This window comes from Microcebus murinus, chromosome 4, assembly GCF_040939455.1.
Source record: "Microcebus murinus isolate Inina chromosome 4, M.murinus_Inina_mat1.0, whole genome shotgun sequence".
Classification (NCBI taxonomy): Eukaryota; Metazoa; Chordata; class Mammalia; order Primates; family Cheirogaleidae; genus Microcebus; species Microcebus murinus.
Window position 1 is genome coordinate 59,667,153 of NC_134107.1, and position 15,746 is coordinate 59,682,898.

General features: G+C 50.8%; 1 protein-coding gene across 2 annotated transcripts; it reads left to right on the forward strand.

Moving 5' to 3' along the window:
• The first annotated feature begins 681 nt into the window (after positions 1-681).
• Positions 682-11,628, forward strand: DNAJB13 (DnaJ heat shock protein family (Hsp40) member B13). 2 transcript variants are annotated; one of them, XM_012744860.3, is made up of 8 exons: positions 682-812; positions 4,243-4,346; positions 5,750-5,911; positions 7,019-7,176; positions 8,228-8,341; positions 9,445-9,558; positions 10,242-10,318; positions 11,304-11,628. In XM_012744860.3, exons 1-8 carry the CDS (start codon positions 745-747, stop codon positions 11,455-11,457), a joined length of 951 nt encoding a protein of 316 aa, XP_012600314.1. In that variant the 5' UTR covers positions 682-744; the 3' UTR covers positions 11,458-11,628. The 2 variants fall into 2 exon arrangements, with proteins under 2 accessions (XP_012600314.1, XP_075858424.1); XM_076002309.1 differs by lacking the exon at positions 4,243-4,346 and having other exon boundaries at positions 709-812.
• Positions 11,629-15,746: the final 4,118 nt, after the last annotated feature.

Below are 15,746 nucleotides of genomic sequence, written 5' to 3' on the forward strand. Positions count from 1 at the left end.
GTTAATATTACCTAAATGTAATAACAGGGGAACTTGTGTTGGGGATATATGGGAACTTTGTACTATTTTCTCAACATTTCTGAAAATCTAAACTATTCTAAAATAAAAATTATTTGTTTATTTTTTCGAGACTGGGTCTCACTCTGTCTCTGCTGCTAGAATGCAGTGGTGTCATCATAGCTCACAGTAACCTCAAACTCCTGGGCTGAAGTCATCCTCCTGCCTCAGCCTCCCGAGTAGCTGGGACTACACGCGATCACTACCATGTCTGGCTAATTTTTCTAATTTTTGTAGAAACTGGGGTCTCTCCCTCAGGCTGGTCTCGAACTTCTGGCCTCAAGCGATCATCCCACCTTGGCCTCCCAAAGTGCTACGATTACAGGCGTGAGGCACAACATCCAGCCAAAAATTTTATTTTATAAAATTAGTCAAATGCATTTGTTCTAAAAAGTTTTAATTGCAGCTAATGCTGCTCTCCTTAAAAACAAAACCAACAAAACCGGGCTCTGTGACACTCGATTTCTGAGTTGAGTGACCTTAATCAGGGTCACAGAATCAGCCCCAGTTCCCCCAATTGTTCCCTTTGCTATTCCAAGAGGCAGAGCTGGGATGGCGGTTTGCTTGGGAAGGCAGGACTACAACTCCCAGAGTGCCCCTGTGCGGTTGTCAAGAGCTACAGAGGAACACATACTAACAGTCCTGCTGGGGTGTGAGGACTAGCCACAGACTCACTGCCAGCCAGACATGGGCCAGGATTACTACGCTGTGCTCCAGATCACACGCAACGCAGAGGATGCCCAGATCAAGAAGGCGTAAGTTGCGTGGGAGCCAGGCCTTAGGGGTGTGCTGGGGCGGCCCGCCCTCATCTCTTCCAAACCAGCTCTCCTAGAGCTTGAAGATAAATTTTGCTTCTTCTTTTGCCTTTTTTTTTTTTTTTTTTTTTGGAGACAGGGTCTCTCTCTGTCCCCTGGGCTAGAGGGCTAGAGTGCCATGGTGTTGCCTAAAGCTCCCAAGTAACTGGGACTAAAGGCGCACACCACCACGCCCAGCTAATATATTTTTTTATATTTTTTGTTGATATGGAGTCTTGCTTTTGTTCAGTCTGGTCTCATTTTTTCCTTTCTTTTCTTTTTTTTCTTTCTTTCTTTTTTTTTTTTTTTGAGACAGAGTCTCACTCTGTTGCCGGGGCTAGAGTGCCGTGGCGTCAGCCTAGCTCACAGCAACCTCAAACTCCTGGGCTCAAGCGATCCTCCTGCCTCAGCCTCCAGAGTAGCTGGGACTACAGGCATGTGCCACCATGCCTGGCTAATTTTTTCTATATTATTTAGTGGGCCAATTAATTTCTTTCTATTTTTAGGAGAGATGGGGTCTCGCTCTTGCTCAAGCTGGTTTCAAAACTAGTGACCTTGAGCGATCCTTCTGCCCCAGCCTCCCACAGTGCTGGGATTACAGGCATGACCCATGGTGCTCGGGTGGCTGGTCTTGAACTCTTGGCCTCAAACTATCCTTACACTTTGGCCTCCCAAAATGCTAGGATTATAGGCCCTCCTTTTACTTCTTGCATACGTAGGTCCTGGATTTGGGCTGGGTTAGGGCCTAGGCTGGAAAATTGGACACCTTTGTTCCTCGGTCTGTTCCCAACCCATCCTGCTTTATGCTCTGTGTTCTGTCTCCTCTACTGGGTGCCTCGGTTTTCCAGGCTGTGAAAGGGGCACAAAGGACCCATTTGAACTTCACCCTGAATATCATGAAGAACCGGAGGCTTGTGCACAAGAGAGTGGCCTGGCTAGCTGGCTGTGTCATTCTGGCCATCATATAGGTTTTTGGCATTGACTACACTGTATTTCTGAACACTTCCATCAGGTCTTAAGGACTCTGTGGTCCATTCCTAAGAAAGTCTAGGACAAAAGTCAGTACATTTTTCAAAAAAAATGTTTTTTAAACAAATATTTATGGGTTAAGTGCCATGTAGTGGCAGTAGTAGCAGCTGGAAATATAACTGAATCAGACAGACATGCTTCCTTATCGCATGCCGCTTAATTTTGTTGGTGGACACAGACACTGAATACGTCGCCACTACTGCGATGAGTGTCACAAAAGAGGACATCCAGGGTGCTGTGGAGGGTTATACCAGAGGGAGAGGGATCCTTAGGATGCTGTTGTAATCAAGGCAAAAGATGAGGCGTGAAGCAGCGCAGTGGGCTGGAGCGAGGGGAGAGAAGCGACTTGGATTAAGTGGATCATTGGAGGGTAAAGAAAAAAAGGAGTCTAGAATAACTCAGTCTCAATCAAGTCGGGCAGTGAGAATAGCTACGTTTACTGAGGGTGAGGGTGCTGTTCTGAGCTCTGTCCGTCACTGTTTCGTGTAACCCTCGCAACAACCCCGAGAGGCAGCTGCAGTTAGCATCCCAAGGCCATGCACCCGGTAAGAGGCAGAGCCAGCATTCAGCCTCCATGACCACTGACTGTGGCGCATCCCGGCCAGGTCCTGGAGGGGATCTAGGAGGGGCAAGTGGAGAGTCTGCAGTGTGGTTGGAGAAACAAGATGCAAGCTCAAGAAACAATTCAAGAACAATTGTTCTGGAATGTCATCCACTGTTCGGAGATCTCACTGGCCAGTAGGACCCATCTAGGGAAAGTTCCCAGGAAGGAGGCAGTTGAAACACAGAAGGTAACCACAGCTTCCCATTGGAAGGAGCTGGATGTGAATCCAGGCTCCCTGCCTGCCAGCTGTGTGCCCTCAGCAACTACTTACCCACTTGGGTACGGCGCTCATCGGCTGCGAAACCTCGCCCACAGCCGGCACTCACAGTCCGCACGGTAGTTTGTGCTGTGCATTGACGAGTCCGTTTTGCTCTTGTGTGATGAGGAAAGCTTTAAAGCACTGAAAGCTTATTTTACTTCACAGGCAGCTTTACTTATAATGTAAATCAGAATAGGTAGCATATACATATACGTTTTCATTACGTTATTTATTTATTTATTTATTTTGAGACAGAGTCTCGCTTTGTTGCCCAGGCTAGAGTGAGTGCCGTGGTGTCAGCCTAGCTCACAGCAACCTCAAACTCCTGGGCTCAAGCAATCCTCCTACCTCAGCCTCCCGAGTAGCTGGGACTACAGGCATGTGCCACCATGCCCGGCTAATTTTTTCTATATATATTAGTTGGCCAATTAATTTCTTTCTATTTATAGTAGAGACGGGGTCTCGCTCTTGCTCAGGCTGGTTTCGAACTCCTGACCTTGAGCTATCCGCCCACCTCGGCCTCCCAGCGTGCTAGGATTACAGGCGTGAGCCACCTTGCCCGGCCTTTACGTTATTTTTAAATGTTCACAATTTTATTTTGATAAATGGAAAATAAGAAAAGTCACATCACGGCTGTCAGGTAAAGTCGCTGTGCGCGTTCCTCTGTGGCTGTTGACTATAGTTGACGCTGGTACCAAAGTGGTTAAACTGTCTACAAACCACCCAGTCCATGCCCTCTCTCCCTGGGACACTGCCATACATCCCCATATGCTGTGGGTTTCTCGTCACTGATGGGATTGGGCAGAAACAGAAGTGGGGAAGAACGAGCACAGAAGTGGGTGGGGGCAGCCAAGGTCTGACAGGCGTGAGGGCCTCTCTGTGCTAGGCCCTTTGCACACCGCCTTGGCCTCATGCTCCCAAAGAAGCCTGTGTCAGTTCTGGCATGCTAAGAAGCAGAAGGATTAGACATGGGATTAGATGTGCATGAAATGCATGGGGGGGGGGGACCCCTGTGGAAGTAAGGGGAGGGAGCAGGAGTGTGCAGGGACAGCCCTCAGAGCACAGTGCAGGCCTGATAGCAGCGACAGCAGACAGAGAAGGAGGCTTGGGTGGGAGAGCTGCAGTGTGAGAAAATCTGAGAAAATCTCAGCCAGGTTGGTGGGGATTTGTCAAGCAAAGGTTGCCACTGGAGGTGTCCTGTGTCTTGCAGGAATGGGCCAGCCCTGATATCCCTGGCCCTGCTTAGGCACTGGCTGGGGGAGCTTGGGGGATTGTAGCCTCCCCACAGATACCCAGGGGGCAGCTGCTGAGATAGTCACCGGTTCCTGCACAGGCACTCTTCCAGTAGATCTGAGCGATGCGCCACCACGGCCACCACAGCCTGTGAAGACACCCCTGATTCACAGCTGGGCAGTAGACACTAGCACCAGCTCTGAACTCTGGTCTGCCTGCAGAAACAGGTCAGCTGTTAAGACTTGCATTCACCCTCCCTCCTCTAGGTACCGGAAACTCGCCCTTAGGAACCACCCGTTGAAGTCAAGTGAGCCGATTTCAGTAGAGATATTCAAGCAGATAGCAGAGGCCTACGACGTGCTCAGTGACCGTGAGTGACTGTGGGGCTGAGCAGGAGGGGTCACTCCGGGAGATCTCTGTTGCCCACCCTTCCTTCAACATTGTTTCTGAAGTCTCTACACGGCTGGGTTTTCTGAGAGGGCCCTACAGAGAGCAAACGTCTTCTTCCCCGCCTAGAATCTAGACAGAGAAAACAGTAAAGAATTGTCCTTTCTCAGTAGATGCAGGTTGGAGGACGTGGCGTGCGGGGCCCAGGATTCGGCTGAGGTGCTCACCCAGTCAGGGCAGTGCAGGAGCTGGGCGCGCACCCCATCCCCCACCCGTGCCCTGCAGGGCTGGAACCTTCCTGGGAAGAGCAGAGTGAGGTGCCTGCTCCTGAGGGGAAGAAGGTCAAAGCTGGGCAGGCGCTGTCCTTCCCAGACTCCCCCAGTGCCTGAGTCTCCGTCTGCCCAAGACCAGCAGGAGTAGGAAGGGGCAGAGAAAGGCCAGGGGTAGTTCAAGGATGTCTCCACAAACCACGCAGCCCATGTCATCTCTTGGCATCACCAGCTCCAGCACAGGGCGGTGGCCGTGGGCCTTTCCTGAGGGCTTGTCCTGAAGACTGTAATCACAGCTCCTGTGCGGAGGTACAGCTGGATCACTAAGGTTTCTCCAGCCCCGAGTTTTCAGGACTTTAGAGCCCTTAGACTCTAGGATTTCAAAGCTCTAGAGGCCGAGCTTGGTGGCTCACACCTGTAATCCTACCACTCTGGGAGGCCCAGGCGGTAGGATTGCTCGAGGTCAGGAGTTCCAAACCAGCCTGAGCGAGACCCCGTCTCTACTAAACATAGAAATAAATTAATTGACCAACTAAAAATATATATACAAAACTTTAGCCGGGCATGGTGGCACATGCCTGTAGCCCCAGCTACTCGGGAGGCTGAGGCAGAAGGATTGCTTGAGCCCAGGAGTTTGAGGTTGCTGTGAGCTAGACTGATGCCACGGCACTCACTCTAGCCTGGGCAACAAAGTGAGACTCTGTCTCAAAAAAAAAAAGCTCTAGGATTTGGGGGCTCTAGAATTCTTAGATTTTAAAACTTCAAGTTTCTAGGATTCTATTTGCCCCAGATAAGACAACGTCTATGATGACTGAATTAGGGCCAATCCCAGGGCTATAGCCTGACCCTTGGCCTCCAGTTCTTCCTCCCCACTCCTATCCCACCCCCAGCAAACACCTGTCTTTCCCAAGTTTCTTCTGGCTGTATGGGCCATACCAGGGTCCAACCAGAATGAAATTGAACCCCTAACTTCTAGGGTCTCATTCTGAAGACTGGCAGACAGCAGGCACTTGGGAAAGAAGTGCCTTCCCTTTCCCCATGTCCTCCTGCTTCCCAGCCGCATCCATCTATCTAGCCCCAAAGCCGGACCCCTCCTCAAAGTGACACATATCCACAGCTGTGAAGAGAAGCATCTATGACAAATTTGGAGAGGAGGGCCTGAAGGGCGGGATTCCTTTGGAGTTTGGATCCCAGACCCCCTGGACGACTGGTTACGTCTTCCACGGCAACCCTGAAAAGGTTTTCCATGAATTCTTCGGGGGAGACAACCCCTTCAGTGGTAAGAGGTCTCACCCCACCCCTTGCCTTACTGGGAAAAGACACACCTATAAAACATGCTTTTCTTTGAGTAGTTTTGTTTTTTATTTTTACTTTAAAAATATATATATTATACCCCCACACACACATGTAAGTATAATACATGGTAAGAAAAAAAAAAAAAGTAAAACAGAATTTCTTTGAAAAGAAATTCTAGCCCTCCATTTCCTTCCCCAGAAGTGGCCACCCACTGTTAAAAGTTTACAAATCCTTCCAGAAATATTCTACACATCTATGAGACTATATTCATTTTTTACATAAGCCTTTTATTTTGTTATGAAAATGGACTACATGGTATACACTGAGTTTTTCACTTACATCTTGGAGATTATTTTATATATTATAGTATATATAGAGATCTCTTTATTCATTTATATGCAAATAGTACCATTTATTAGCCAGGGAACAGTTGCAGAAACGGATACTGTTCTAGCCATGCGAAGTCGAAAGGGGTTCAATCCAGGGAATCGGGTGCTCAAAAAAAAATCATCCGGTGATCTGAGTGAGAGGGCTGCCGGCTGGGGCCTCTAGCGGTCGTGGGCTGGGCTGGACAGCGGAGGGGAGTGGAGCCTGGGGAAAGGGAGCGAGGACCCGCGCTCGACCGTCCCCGCCCACAGCTAACACTTTCCGGCACTGCCAGGCGCTGCCACGAGAGGGCGCGCCTCTCCTTCCTGAGACAGCCAGAGTTCTGGTGTCCTCTCTGTTGCGGGTTGAGTCAGGGACGTGGGGGATGTCCTAAGTGGAGGTGAAGCAGTGAGGAGTGAAAGGAATGATAAACACTGGATCTGCAATTGAGGACAGCTTTTTAGCCTGGTCAAACAGTCTGAGAGGTGGTTATGGGATGCCAGGCATTAAGGTGTGTGTGTGTGTGTGTGTGTGTGTGTGTGTGTGTGTGTGTGTGTGTGTGAGAGAGAGAGAGAGAGACAGAGACACTGTGAATCTGAGTCTCTGAACACAATTTCTCTTACTCTTGCCATTAGGGGTTTGTGTGTATGTGTGTTTGTGTCAGACACTGTAAATCTGAGTCTCTGAACACAATTTTTCTTACTCTTCTCCATACCTCCTGCAGAGTTTTTTGATTCAGAAGGAATTGAGGTAGATTTGAACTTTGGGGGGCTCCGGGGCCGAGGGGTCAAGAAGCAGGACCCCCCAATTGAACGGGACCTCTACCTGTCCCTGGAGGACTTATTCTTTGGCTGCACCAAAAAAATTAAGATCTCACGAAGGGTGAGTACTTGACTTGCTCCTACTGGGAGCCGTCATCTACCCCCGCAACCTCACCAGTCACTTCCTCCCTTACCCTAACTGGAGGGCTCGGGGATGATCCCTCGTGGAATTTGAAATCTTAGATTTAGAAACCTAGGATCTTAGAATTCTAGAATCTGAAATTTGGAAGGACAATTGAGGGTATCAGCCTGGTTCTCTCCTAGTGTAAGAGTGCCTCCCTACAGCCTTCCTAACCGGAACGAGATCATCCCCTTTCTCTTTCTCCGTTAAGTCTCATCCCTGTGGGAAGTGACAGGGTTCTGAATGGGAGGAGTCCCCTGTGCATTCTGCCCTGGGCGTTACCCCACCATGCCCTCATGATTTCATCAGAGTGTACACCTCATGAGTTAGAGGGAGCAGTGTGGGCATGGAGGGTGACTGGTTGAGGGAGACTCTCAGTGCCCCAGAGTTCATTCCTTGGCTTGGCCCAGCCCTGTACCTGGTACAAGAACAATGCTCCTGCACCTTTGCCCAGCAGAGGAGATGCTGACATGGCCATGTTTTCCACAGATGCGCCCATCTGCATGTCCAGATGGATGGATGACATAATAGGGGAAGAAGGGTGGGGTGAGGCTCAGAAATGTTGACCTCCATGGTCTTTCTCCCTTTGGGATTAAGAGACCTGTTGGAGGTTCAGGGCCCAGCTTCTGGGATTTGGAGAGGGACTGGATACATTTTCACTGTGTATCTGTTTGTGGCCAGGACTTGAGTTGTGGGTTTGATCAATTCATGGTGACTGCTTGGCATCCCAGGCCTCAGCCGCCCCAGCCCCATGGCATGCCCTGCCATCCTGGAATCATAAGTTCTTGGTTCCCATGGCAACAGCATGGGAAGGGAATGGCTCAGGGCAGGTCCTTCCCATTGCTAGAGGATTGAGCCCAAGTTCAAATCCCGCAGTGTATCATTCATGTGTGCAAAGGCCAACTAGGTGCTCATAGAAATCCCAGCAAACCTTACCTGTGCTCCTGGGAATCCTGAGCAAACCTCTCCCACACCTGCCACCTCGCTGCAGGTGCTGAACGAGGACGGGTACTCCTCCACCATCAAGGATAAGATTCTGACTATCGACGTGAAGCCTGGTTGGAGACAGGGCACACGTATCACCTTTGAGAAGGAAGGGGACCAGGTGAGAGGGAGAGAAGCTGATCAAGGTTGTTACCTGGGCTCAGGTGGTGGGAAGACTTAGGAGAAAGGAGCCAATACTTTTTCCTGCCCTGTGAGCCCTGGGCTAGTAGCGAGATCAGTCTGCAGAGTGGGTGAGATGATCCCTAATGTTCCTTCCAAGGAGCCTCACAGGACCTCTGTGAGTGGGCAGCCGAGAGGCTATCCCCATTTTACAGATGGCAACCCGAGGCCTGGGGAGGGATGGGACTTGCCCAGGGCAAGGGCACGAGAGCTGAGAGGAGAACCCAGCCATAACTCAGTGCTCTTCCTGCTCTTCTTCACTGCTTCTCTGAATAAAGCTCAAGTATAGGAGCTACTCAGATGCCATTTATTAATAATAATTTTAATTATTAAGTATTATTAAATAAGAACATAAAATTATTGACAAAGGCATGCTGAGTCTTTAAGTCCTGAGGAGTGATGGAGTATTCAGAGCCAAGAGAGATTAATTCTTCTGCCTATACTTCTTGCCCCTTTCTCACCTATAAAACATCTGCTTTCAAAAACACCCTCAAGTCTCAGCTCCAGTGTTCCCCCCACCCCCGGCAGCCTTCCCTGACCTCCCCACACAGGTCAGCACCCCCTCTGAGCCCCAGCCTCTGGGCTTCCGCAGTCTCGGACATGTTGAGGATCCACTGTGTGTCTCTTTCCCCACTGGACTGGGAGCTCCTTGGGGTAGGGGCCAGTCTGATTCCTCTGTCTGCATGCCCAGAAGAGACATCAGCAGCATTTTGGTGACTTAACTAAGTTGGTGAGGGGTGTCACTCCTTACCAGTAGGACAGAGACTTGCAGGCAATTGTCTGACGCCTAGCTCAGTGTCCTGTTCCAGCTGAAAGCTTCTACTTGGGACATGCTCAGTAGAAGAGAAGTGACTTTGGGGGCATTCATCTGGGTAGGCTTCTCAGAGCAGAAGCTATGGGGGCCAAACTGAATAGGCCTTTCCAGAAAACCTGGTCTAATCTCCCCATTGTGCAGATGAAGACATGGAGACAAGTAGAGGCAGGAAGTTGGCCAAGGTCACACAGCCAATGAGTCCTTGTCACCCCTTGGCCTCTCCTGCCCAGGGCCCCAACGTCATCCCAGCCGACATCATCTTCATCGTAAAGGAGAAGCTACACCCTCGCTTCCGCAGGGAGAACGACAACCTCTTCTTTGTGAGCCCTATCCCTTTGGGCAAGGTGAGTGGGCAAAGCGCAGGAGTAGGGCATGGGGGCCAGAGTGAGCCCCACCTGGGCTGGCCTTGACTTTGCCTCCCCTCCCCCAACCACCTGCTGTCAGTCACTAAATCTCCTCGATTTCACCTCCCACAACTCCCTTCACTTCATCAAATCCCACCACCTGGATAGATGGGGCAGGCCCTCCTGCCTCCCTGTCGTCTCCTCCAGGCTCCTGTCCTCAGCGATCTTTGCACACACTTATCTAACTCTGCCACACTCCTCAATATCTTTGCATGGCATTCGAGGCCATCTGGCCACTGATGGCCTCATACCCTGCACTCCAGCCCAGTGCCACTTGGCAGCCCTGCCCGTGTGGCACTTTCTCACACCTCCGTTCCTTGTTTCTGCTGGGCCCTCTGCCTGGAGTGCTGCCTACCCACCTCACCCTATAAGCCCTCATCAACTGCTACCGCCACTGCTGCCTCTTCCTGCCCCACTCAGGAATGGGTTAGAGGCCCCTCCTTGCCTCCCACCCTTTTATTTCCATCTCTGTCAAAAAACTTATGTCAACATCAGTCTTACTTGCCAGACCGTGAGCTGCTCAGTTCAGGATGTGGCACCAAGTGGGTTCATACATTGCCTTCTACATAGGGATGGCCATGGTGACCCTTCCCATTGCCACCTTTGGCCCTAACTGTCCCCAGGCTCTCACCTGCTGCACTGTGGAGGTGAAGACCCTAGATGACCGTCTGCTCAACATCCCCATCAACGACATTGTGCAGTGAGTCCATCTTCCTTGGGCCCCAGAAGCCAAAAATAGGGCTGGTCTGGGACATAGTGGGAAGCGTCAGACAGGTCTGCCCAGTACGTTTGTTTGGGCTGCACCTAGCACAAGGGGCCCCTGCTGAGGGGGTGAGAGAGGCCTGAAACTAGCCCACACTCTGGCCTAGCTGCAGGCTACATTCACCTGGCAAAAGGAATGCCTTTTCTAATTTTCACAAGCTGCTGCAAGGGCTGGAGGCCCCCAGTGCTGGGTTATCCTCATTGCCTCCACCCTTCAAACCTCCCATTAGAGCTCTGAGTTGCATCATCTCCTAAATCCTTTTCCAAGAAAGGCCCTCTGCCCCTCCCCAGAATCTGCTCAACCTTCTTCTCCATATCTAAAACAAGATTTCTGGAATCCTCCATCAGAGACTCAGTATAAACAGTTCTTTTTTTTGAGAGAGTCTCGCTTTGTTGCCCAGGCTAGAGTGAGTGCCATGGCGTCAGCCTAGCTCACAGCAACCTCAAACTCCTGGGCTCAAGCAATCCTTCTGCCTCATGGGCTCAAGCAATCCTTCTGCTTCAGACTCCCGAGTAGCTGGGACTACAGGCATGTACTACCATGCCCGGCTAATTTTTTCTATATATATTAGTTGCCCAATTAATTTCTTTGTATTTATAGTAGAGACGGGGGGGGGGGTGTCTCTTGCTCAGGCTGGTTTTGAACTCCTGACCTCGAGCAATCTGCCGCCTCGGCCTCCCAGAGTGCTAGGATTACAGGCGTGAGCCACCGCGCCCGGCCTATAAACAGGTTTTTGAGGGAGCAAGCTGTTTGGAATAAGCCAGTCTCTTCTCCCTGCCACTCGGTTCTGGCTGGAAACAGCCATTCCAGGTGGAGGCTATAGTTCCCTTCCTGGAGTTATGTGAACAGGGGTGGCAGGGACCAGCCGAGGTACTGCTCTGAGTTGCCCTCTAAGCTCCCTTCTTTCATCTTCCTGTCTCAGTCCCAAGTACTTCAAGAAGGTGCCAGGTGAGGGGATGCCATTGCCTGAGGACCCCACCAAGAAGGGAGACCTCTTCATCTTCTTTGACATCCAGTTCCCCACCCGCCTCACACCCCAGAAGAAACAGATGCTGCGCCAGGCATTGCTGACATGACTGTGGTGGCCTGGGGAGAGAGCAGGGTGGGAGGAGGTTAGCTAGATTTTACACCCTACCCATAGCCTCGGTGTGCGGGGGAACCAGCCTGCTGCACTGATGGGACATGAGGGTGCGTTGGCATAGGGCTTAAACTGACATAATAAAGATCTATTTCCTACGCTCCAGTTACACCCAGAAGCATGTTGTATACTGGCCCTTCTTGTGGGGCTGAGGGAAGTGCAGGGCCTCAGGAGCGCAGTGCCTGGGTCCCTGTCTTCACTTCATGGGCATACACAGGCCCCCTGTGTTCAGTCTCTGTGCTGCCACCTTGGTAGAGTGGCACAGGGCTCTGCTCTTTTTATGACAGAAGGGACAGTCTCTGAAGTGTGATATGGTCACATTATAGAGACAGGAAAATGAAAGCACAAAAAGAAAACATTTGTTGCAGGTCACTCAGGCCCAGGAGTAAAGCTGTCTTAACCTTGAAGGCCACTTTCCACAGACTCACCTTGCTTAGATTAGAGAGGCAGAACAAAGAGCATAAGCTCTGGAAATAGCTCTGATTTCTACCTCTCTAGCCTCAGTGCCTGTCTGAGATGGGTCCTGGGCTGTCTCTAAGCAGGGTGGTCTAGGAGGCAGGAAACCTAAGTTCTGGCCCCAGCCCTGCCACTTACTCTGTGGACCAGTAAGTGCCCTTGTCTTGTCAGTAAAGCAGAGCTCATAACCCCCACCCCCTCACAACTGTGTTTTGAGGATTAAGTGAGATCATTGATTTGAAAGTGCTTGGTGAACTCACTGCTTAGATTTCAGGGTGACAGCACTGCTGCTAATGTGGCCTGGAGGAGTTCCAGCCTCCAGGTCTAACGGGGCCTGTGCAGACCACACCTGACTCCTCAAAGTCAGCAGCAGTGCATATGCTTCTCCTGTGCCAGGGGAAAGGCTCCTCCCCCCCCCCCCCCCCCCCGCCTTTTTTTGGAGACAGAGTCTCACTCTGTTGCCTGGGCTAGAGTGCCGTGGCGTCAGTCTAGCTCACAGCAACCTCAAACTCCCGGTTCAGGTGATCCTTCTGCCTCAGCCTCTCGAGTAGTAGGGACTATAGGCATGCACCACCATGCCCGGCTAATTTTTTCTATATATTTTTAGTTTTCCAGCTAATTTCTTTCTATTTTTAGTAGAGACAGAGTCTTGCTCTTGGCCAGGCTGGTTTTGAACTCCTGACCTTGAGCAATCCTCCGGCCTTGGCCTTCCAGCCAGAGTGCTAGGATTACAGGCATGACCCACAGCGTCCAGCCCAAGGCTCCCCTCTTGAGTCTGAGTTTGGGCTAGGACAGGTCCAGGCTTATGGAGAGTTGGTGGCTACTCCATGTAGTAGCTTCAGAGGTGCCAGGAAAGGCCCCATATTATCTAGACAGCTTAGAATTCTACCTCCAAAAGCACCATGTCAGCTTAAAACTTTTTTTTTGAGACAAGGTCTCACTGTTGCTTGGGCTAGAATGCAATGGTGTCATAGGTCACTACAACTTCAAATCAACCTTCTGCCTCAGCCTCCCTAGGAGCTGGCATGTGCCACCATGCCTGGCTATTTGTTTCCATTTTTCGTAGAGATGAGGTCTCAAACTCCTGGCCTCAAGTAGTCCTCCCATCTCAGCCTCCCAAATTGCTAGGATTACAGGCATGAGCCACTGCATCCTAGGTTTTTTTCTTAAATGGAGGTTAGTAGCACTTGACAGCCATGTTTAAATCATCATGGAGAATGCAGCAATAGAAACATCTTGAGATGAAGACTGGGACAAGGGCTTTAGGAAGCATTTCAGCAGAGTAGTTAAAATTATCTGGGCTTTGGAGTCAGACACACCTGTTCGAATCCCAGGTGTGCTACTAACCAGCTGTGGGCCCTTGGACAAATCACTCCACCTCTCTGGGCCTTAGTTTTTCTAACCCTCTTAGTGCAGCGGGCTGAAATATCGGCTTTTGTGCCCTAGACGCACTAAGAGGGTTAAAGATTACAACCCCTATTTTACAGGCCTTTTGTAGAAGCCAGATGAGTACAGCAGACTCTACCCTGAGACAGGCCCCAGGTGGAAAGGGGTGGTGGTAGCTGCCCTGTTCTGAGCAAGCCCTGAGCAGATGAGGGGCTATGAGGCTAATGCTGAGAAACTCTCGAACTGTGTCCTCCAGGGCAGCAGGAAAGCCCACTCCTTGTTGAGAGGCTCAGAAGGAAGCCTGTTCTCAAGCTATATGGAAGCCCTTTACTTTTTTTTTTTTTTTTTTTTTGAGACAGAGTCTCGCTTTGTTGCCCAGGCTAGAGTGAGTGCCGTGGCGTCAGCCTAGCTCACAGCAACCTCAAACTCCTGGGCTCGAGTGATCCTTCTGCCTCAGCCTCCCGGGTAGCTGGGACTACAGGCATGCGCCACCATGCCCGGCTAATTTTTTTTTTATATATATATATCAGTTGGCCAATTAATTTCTTTCTATTTATAGTAGAGACGGGGTCTCGCTCTTGCTCAGGCTGGTTTTGAACTCCTGACCTTGAGCAATCCGCCCGCCTCAGCCTCCCAAGAGCTAGGATTACAGGCGTGAGCCACAGCGCCCGGCCCCTTTACTTTTTTTTTTTAGACAGAATCTCACTTTGTTGCCCAGGCTAGAGTGAGTGCTGTGGTGTCAGCCTAGCTCACAGCAACCTCAAACTCCTGGGCTCAAGCGATCCCTGCTGCCTCAGCCTCCCGAGTAGCTGGGACTACAGGCATGTGCCACCATGCCTGGCTAATTTTTTCTATATATATTAGTTAGGCAATTAATTTCTATTTATAGTAGAGACAGGGTCTCACTTTTACTCAGGCTGGTCTTGAACTTCCAACCTCGAGCAATCCGCCTGCCTCGGCCTCCCAGAGTGTTAGGATTACAGGCATGAGCCACTGCGCCTGGCCTATGAAAGCCCTTTATGAGATTTCTATGACTCAGTGATGTCCAGTGCTACCTTGTAAGATAAACAGGGCTCATCATAGGCCCACTTTATAGAGAGGAGTGACCTACCCATAACCAGAGTTACTGAGGCCTATTGCTATGTTTAACAGTGGTTCTTACCACCTTTCCCGGCTCATTGTCCCAAGGCCATACCCAGCACCATGACAATCTGGTGGCCTTGTGTCCATTCCAGTGTCTGGGACATAAAACTGATAGATTGCTCGCCCTCACCAGCCTATTTAGCTCTACTGACAGACATGCCTGGGCAGCAAAGTGCCCTTTTGGCCTGCCTCGTGGATTAATGTGAGCATTAAGGTCCATGTGGCAGTGACCAGGTCTTCCATTTATGCTGACTCCCTGCAGCCTAACAGAGAACAGCCTGGCAGGCTGCCTGTGCACCCCACCCTGGCTTGCTGCTTCATGCCACTCAACCCTGTCCCACCTGGGGACTATGAGGCCTCAGCTCAATTTGTGAGCTAGGAAGTAAGCTGAGGAATCCTGGGGCCTTGTTCCTTCTCTAGGAACCAGTCTAACACCCTGGCCCCCTCATCTAAACACTGAAGGGTGTGGCCTCAGGCTCTGACCAAGGGGCTAATAAAGAGGGGAAAGAGCAGTAGTGCCAGCTGCCTTGGGCTAGGGGAGGAGGAGGTCATGTTCTCCGAGCAAGGACCCCCAGCATTGGTCCCTGAGGGGAAGAGTCCAGAGGGGAGAAAGGAATCTGAGTCTTAGTCCAGCTGCTGACTTTCTGGGTATTCTTCCCTATATGACCTGTCTCAGGCTTCAGCTTCTTCAGGCACCTACAAAATGAGGCTGGAAGACTTAATTCTAAGGGCCTAACCCTACACAAGATGCTTCAGGATTCTGGGACCTCACAGTCCTCTGCCCTTTGAACAGTAGTAACCCTGCCCACCTGCTTTCCTGCCTCTGAGAATAGGGACAAGGCCAGGACCCCTGTGCAGGCAAAGCCCTGCTTATCAACTCCTCCTCAGGATCCCTGGCGCAGGGAGAGAGTGAGACTCCAAACAGGAAGTATCCCCAGGCAGACACTTTTCTGTTTGCCCTGCAGCTTGAACCCCACCTCTGCTGAGTCAGGACCTGCCCCACCCAGTTCAGCAACACTTCCTCTTCTGGGTGTGAAGGGGGGGGGCGGGCAGGGAGGAGCAGCCTGACTTGCGCGCTCTCTCTCTAGGCTGGGACTTTGGAGAGGTGAATTTCCATTTGTAAAATGGAATCAAGTCAGTCCACAACATCTAAGATTCCCAGGTTCCTCTAAATCTTCTGAGACACTCAGAAGAGGCAGGGCAAACAGGAGCACTGACTGCACAGATAAACAGCCTGGGGCT

What these genes read in the sequence shown, in the direction of transcription:
- DNAJB13 (XM_012744860.3), top strand. Translation starts at nt 745, where the DNA reads ATGGGCCAGGATTACTACGCTGTGCTCCAGATCACACGCAACGCAGAG. An exon ending in CTACGACGTGCTCAGTGACC is followed by an intron (nt 4,347 to 5,749) that starts GTGAGTGACTGT and finishes ACATATCCACAG; the next exon opens with CTGTGAAGAGAAGCATCTAT. An exon ending in GCCCTATCCCTTTGGGCAAG is followed by an intron (nt 9,559 to 10,241) that starts GTGAGTGGGCAA and finishes AACTGTCCCCAG; the next exon opens with GCTCTCACCTGCTGCACTGT.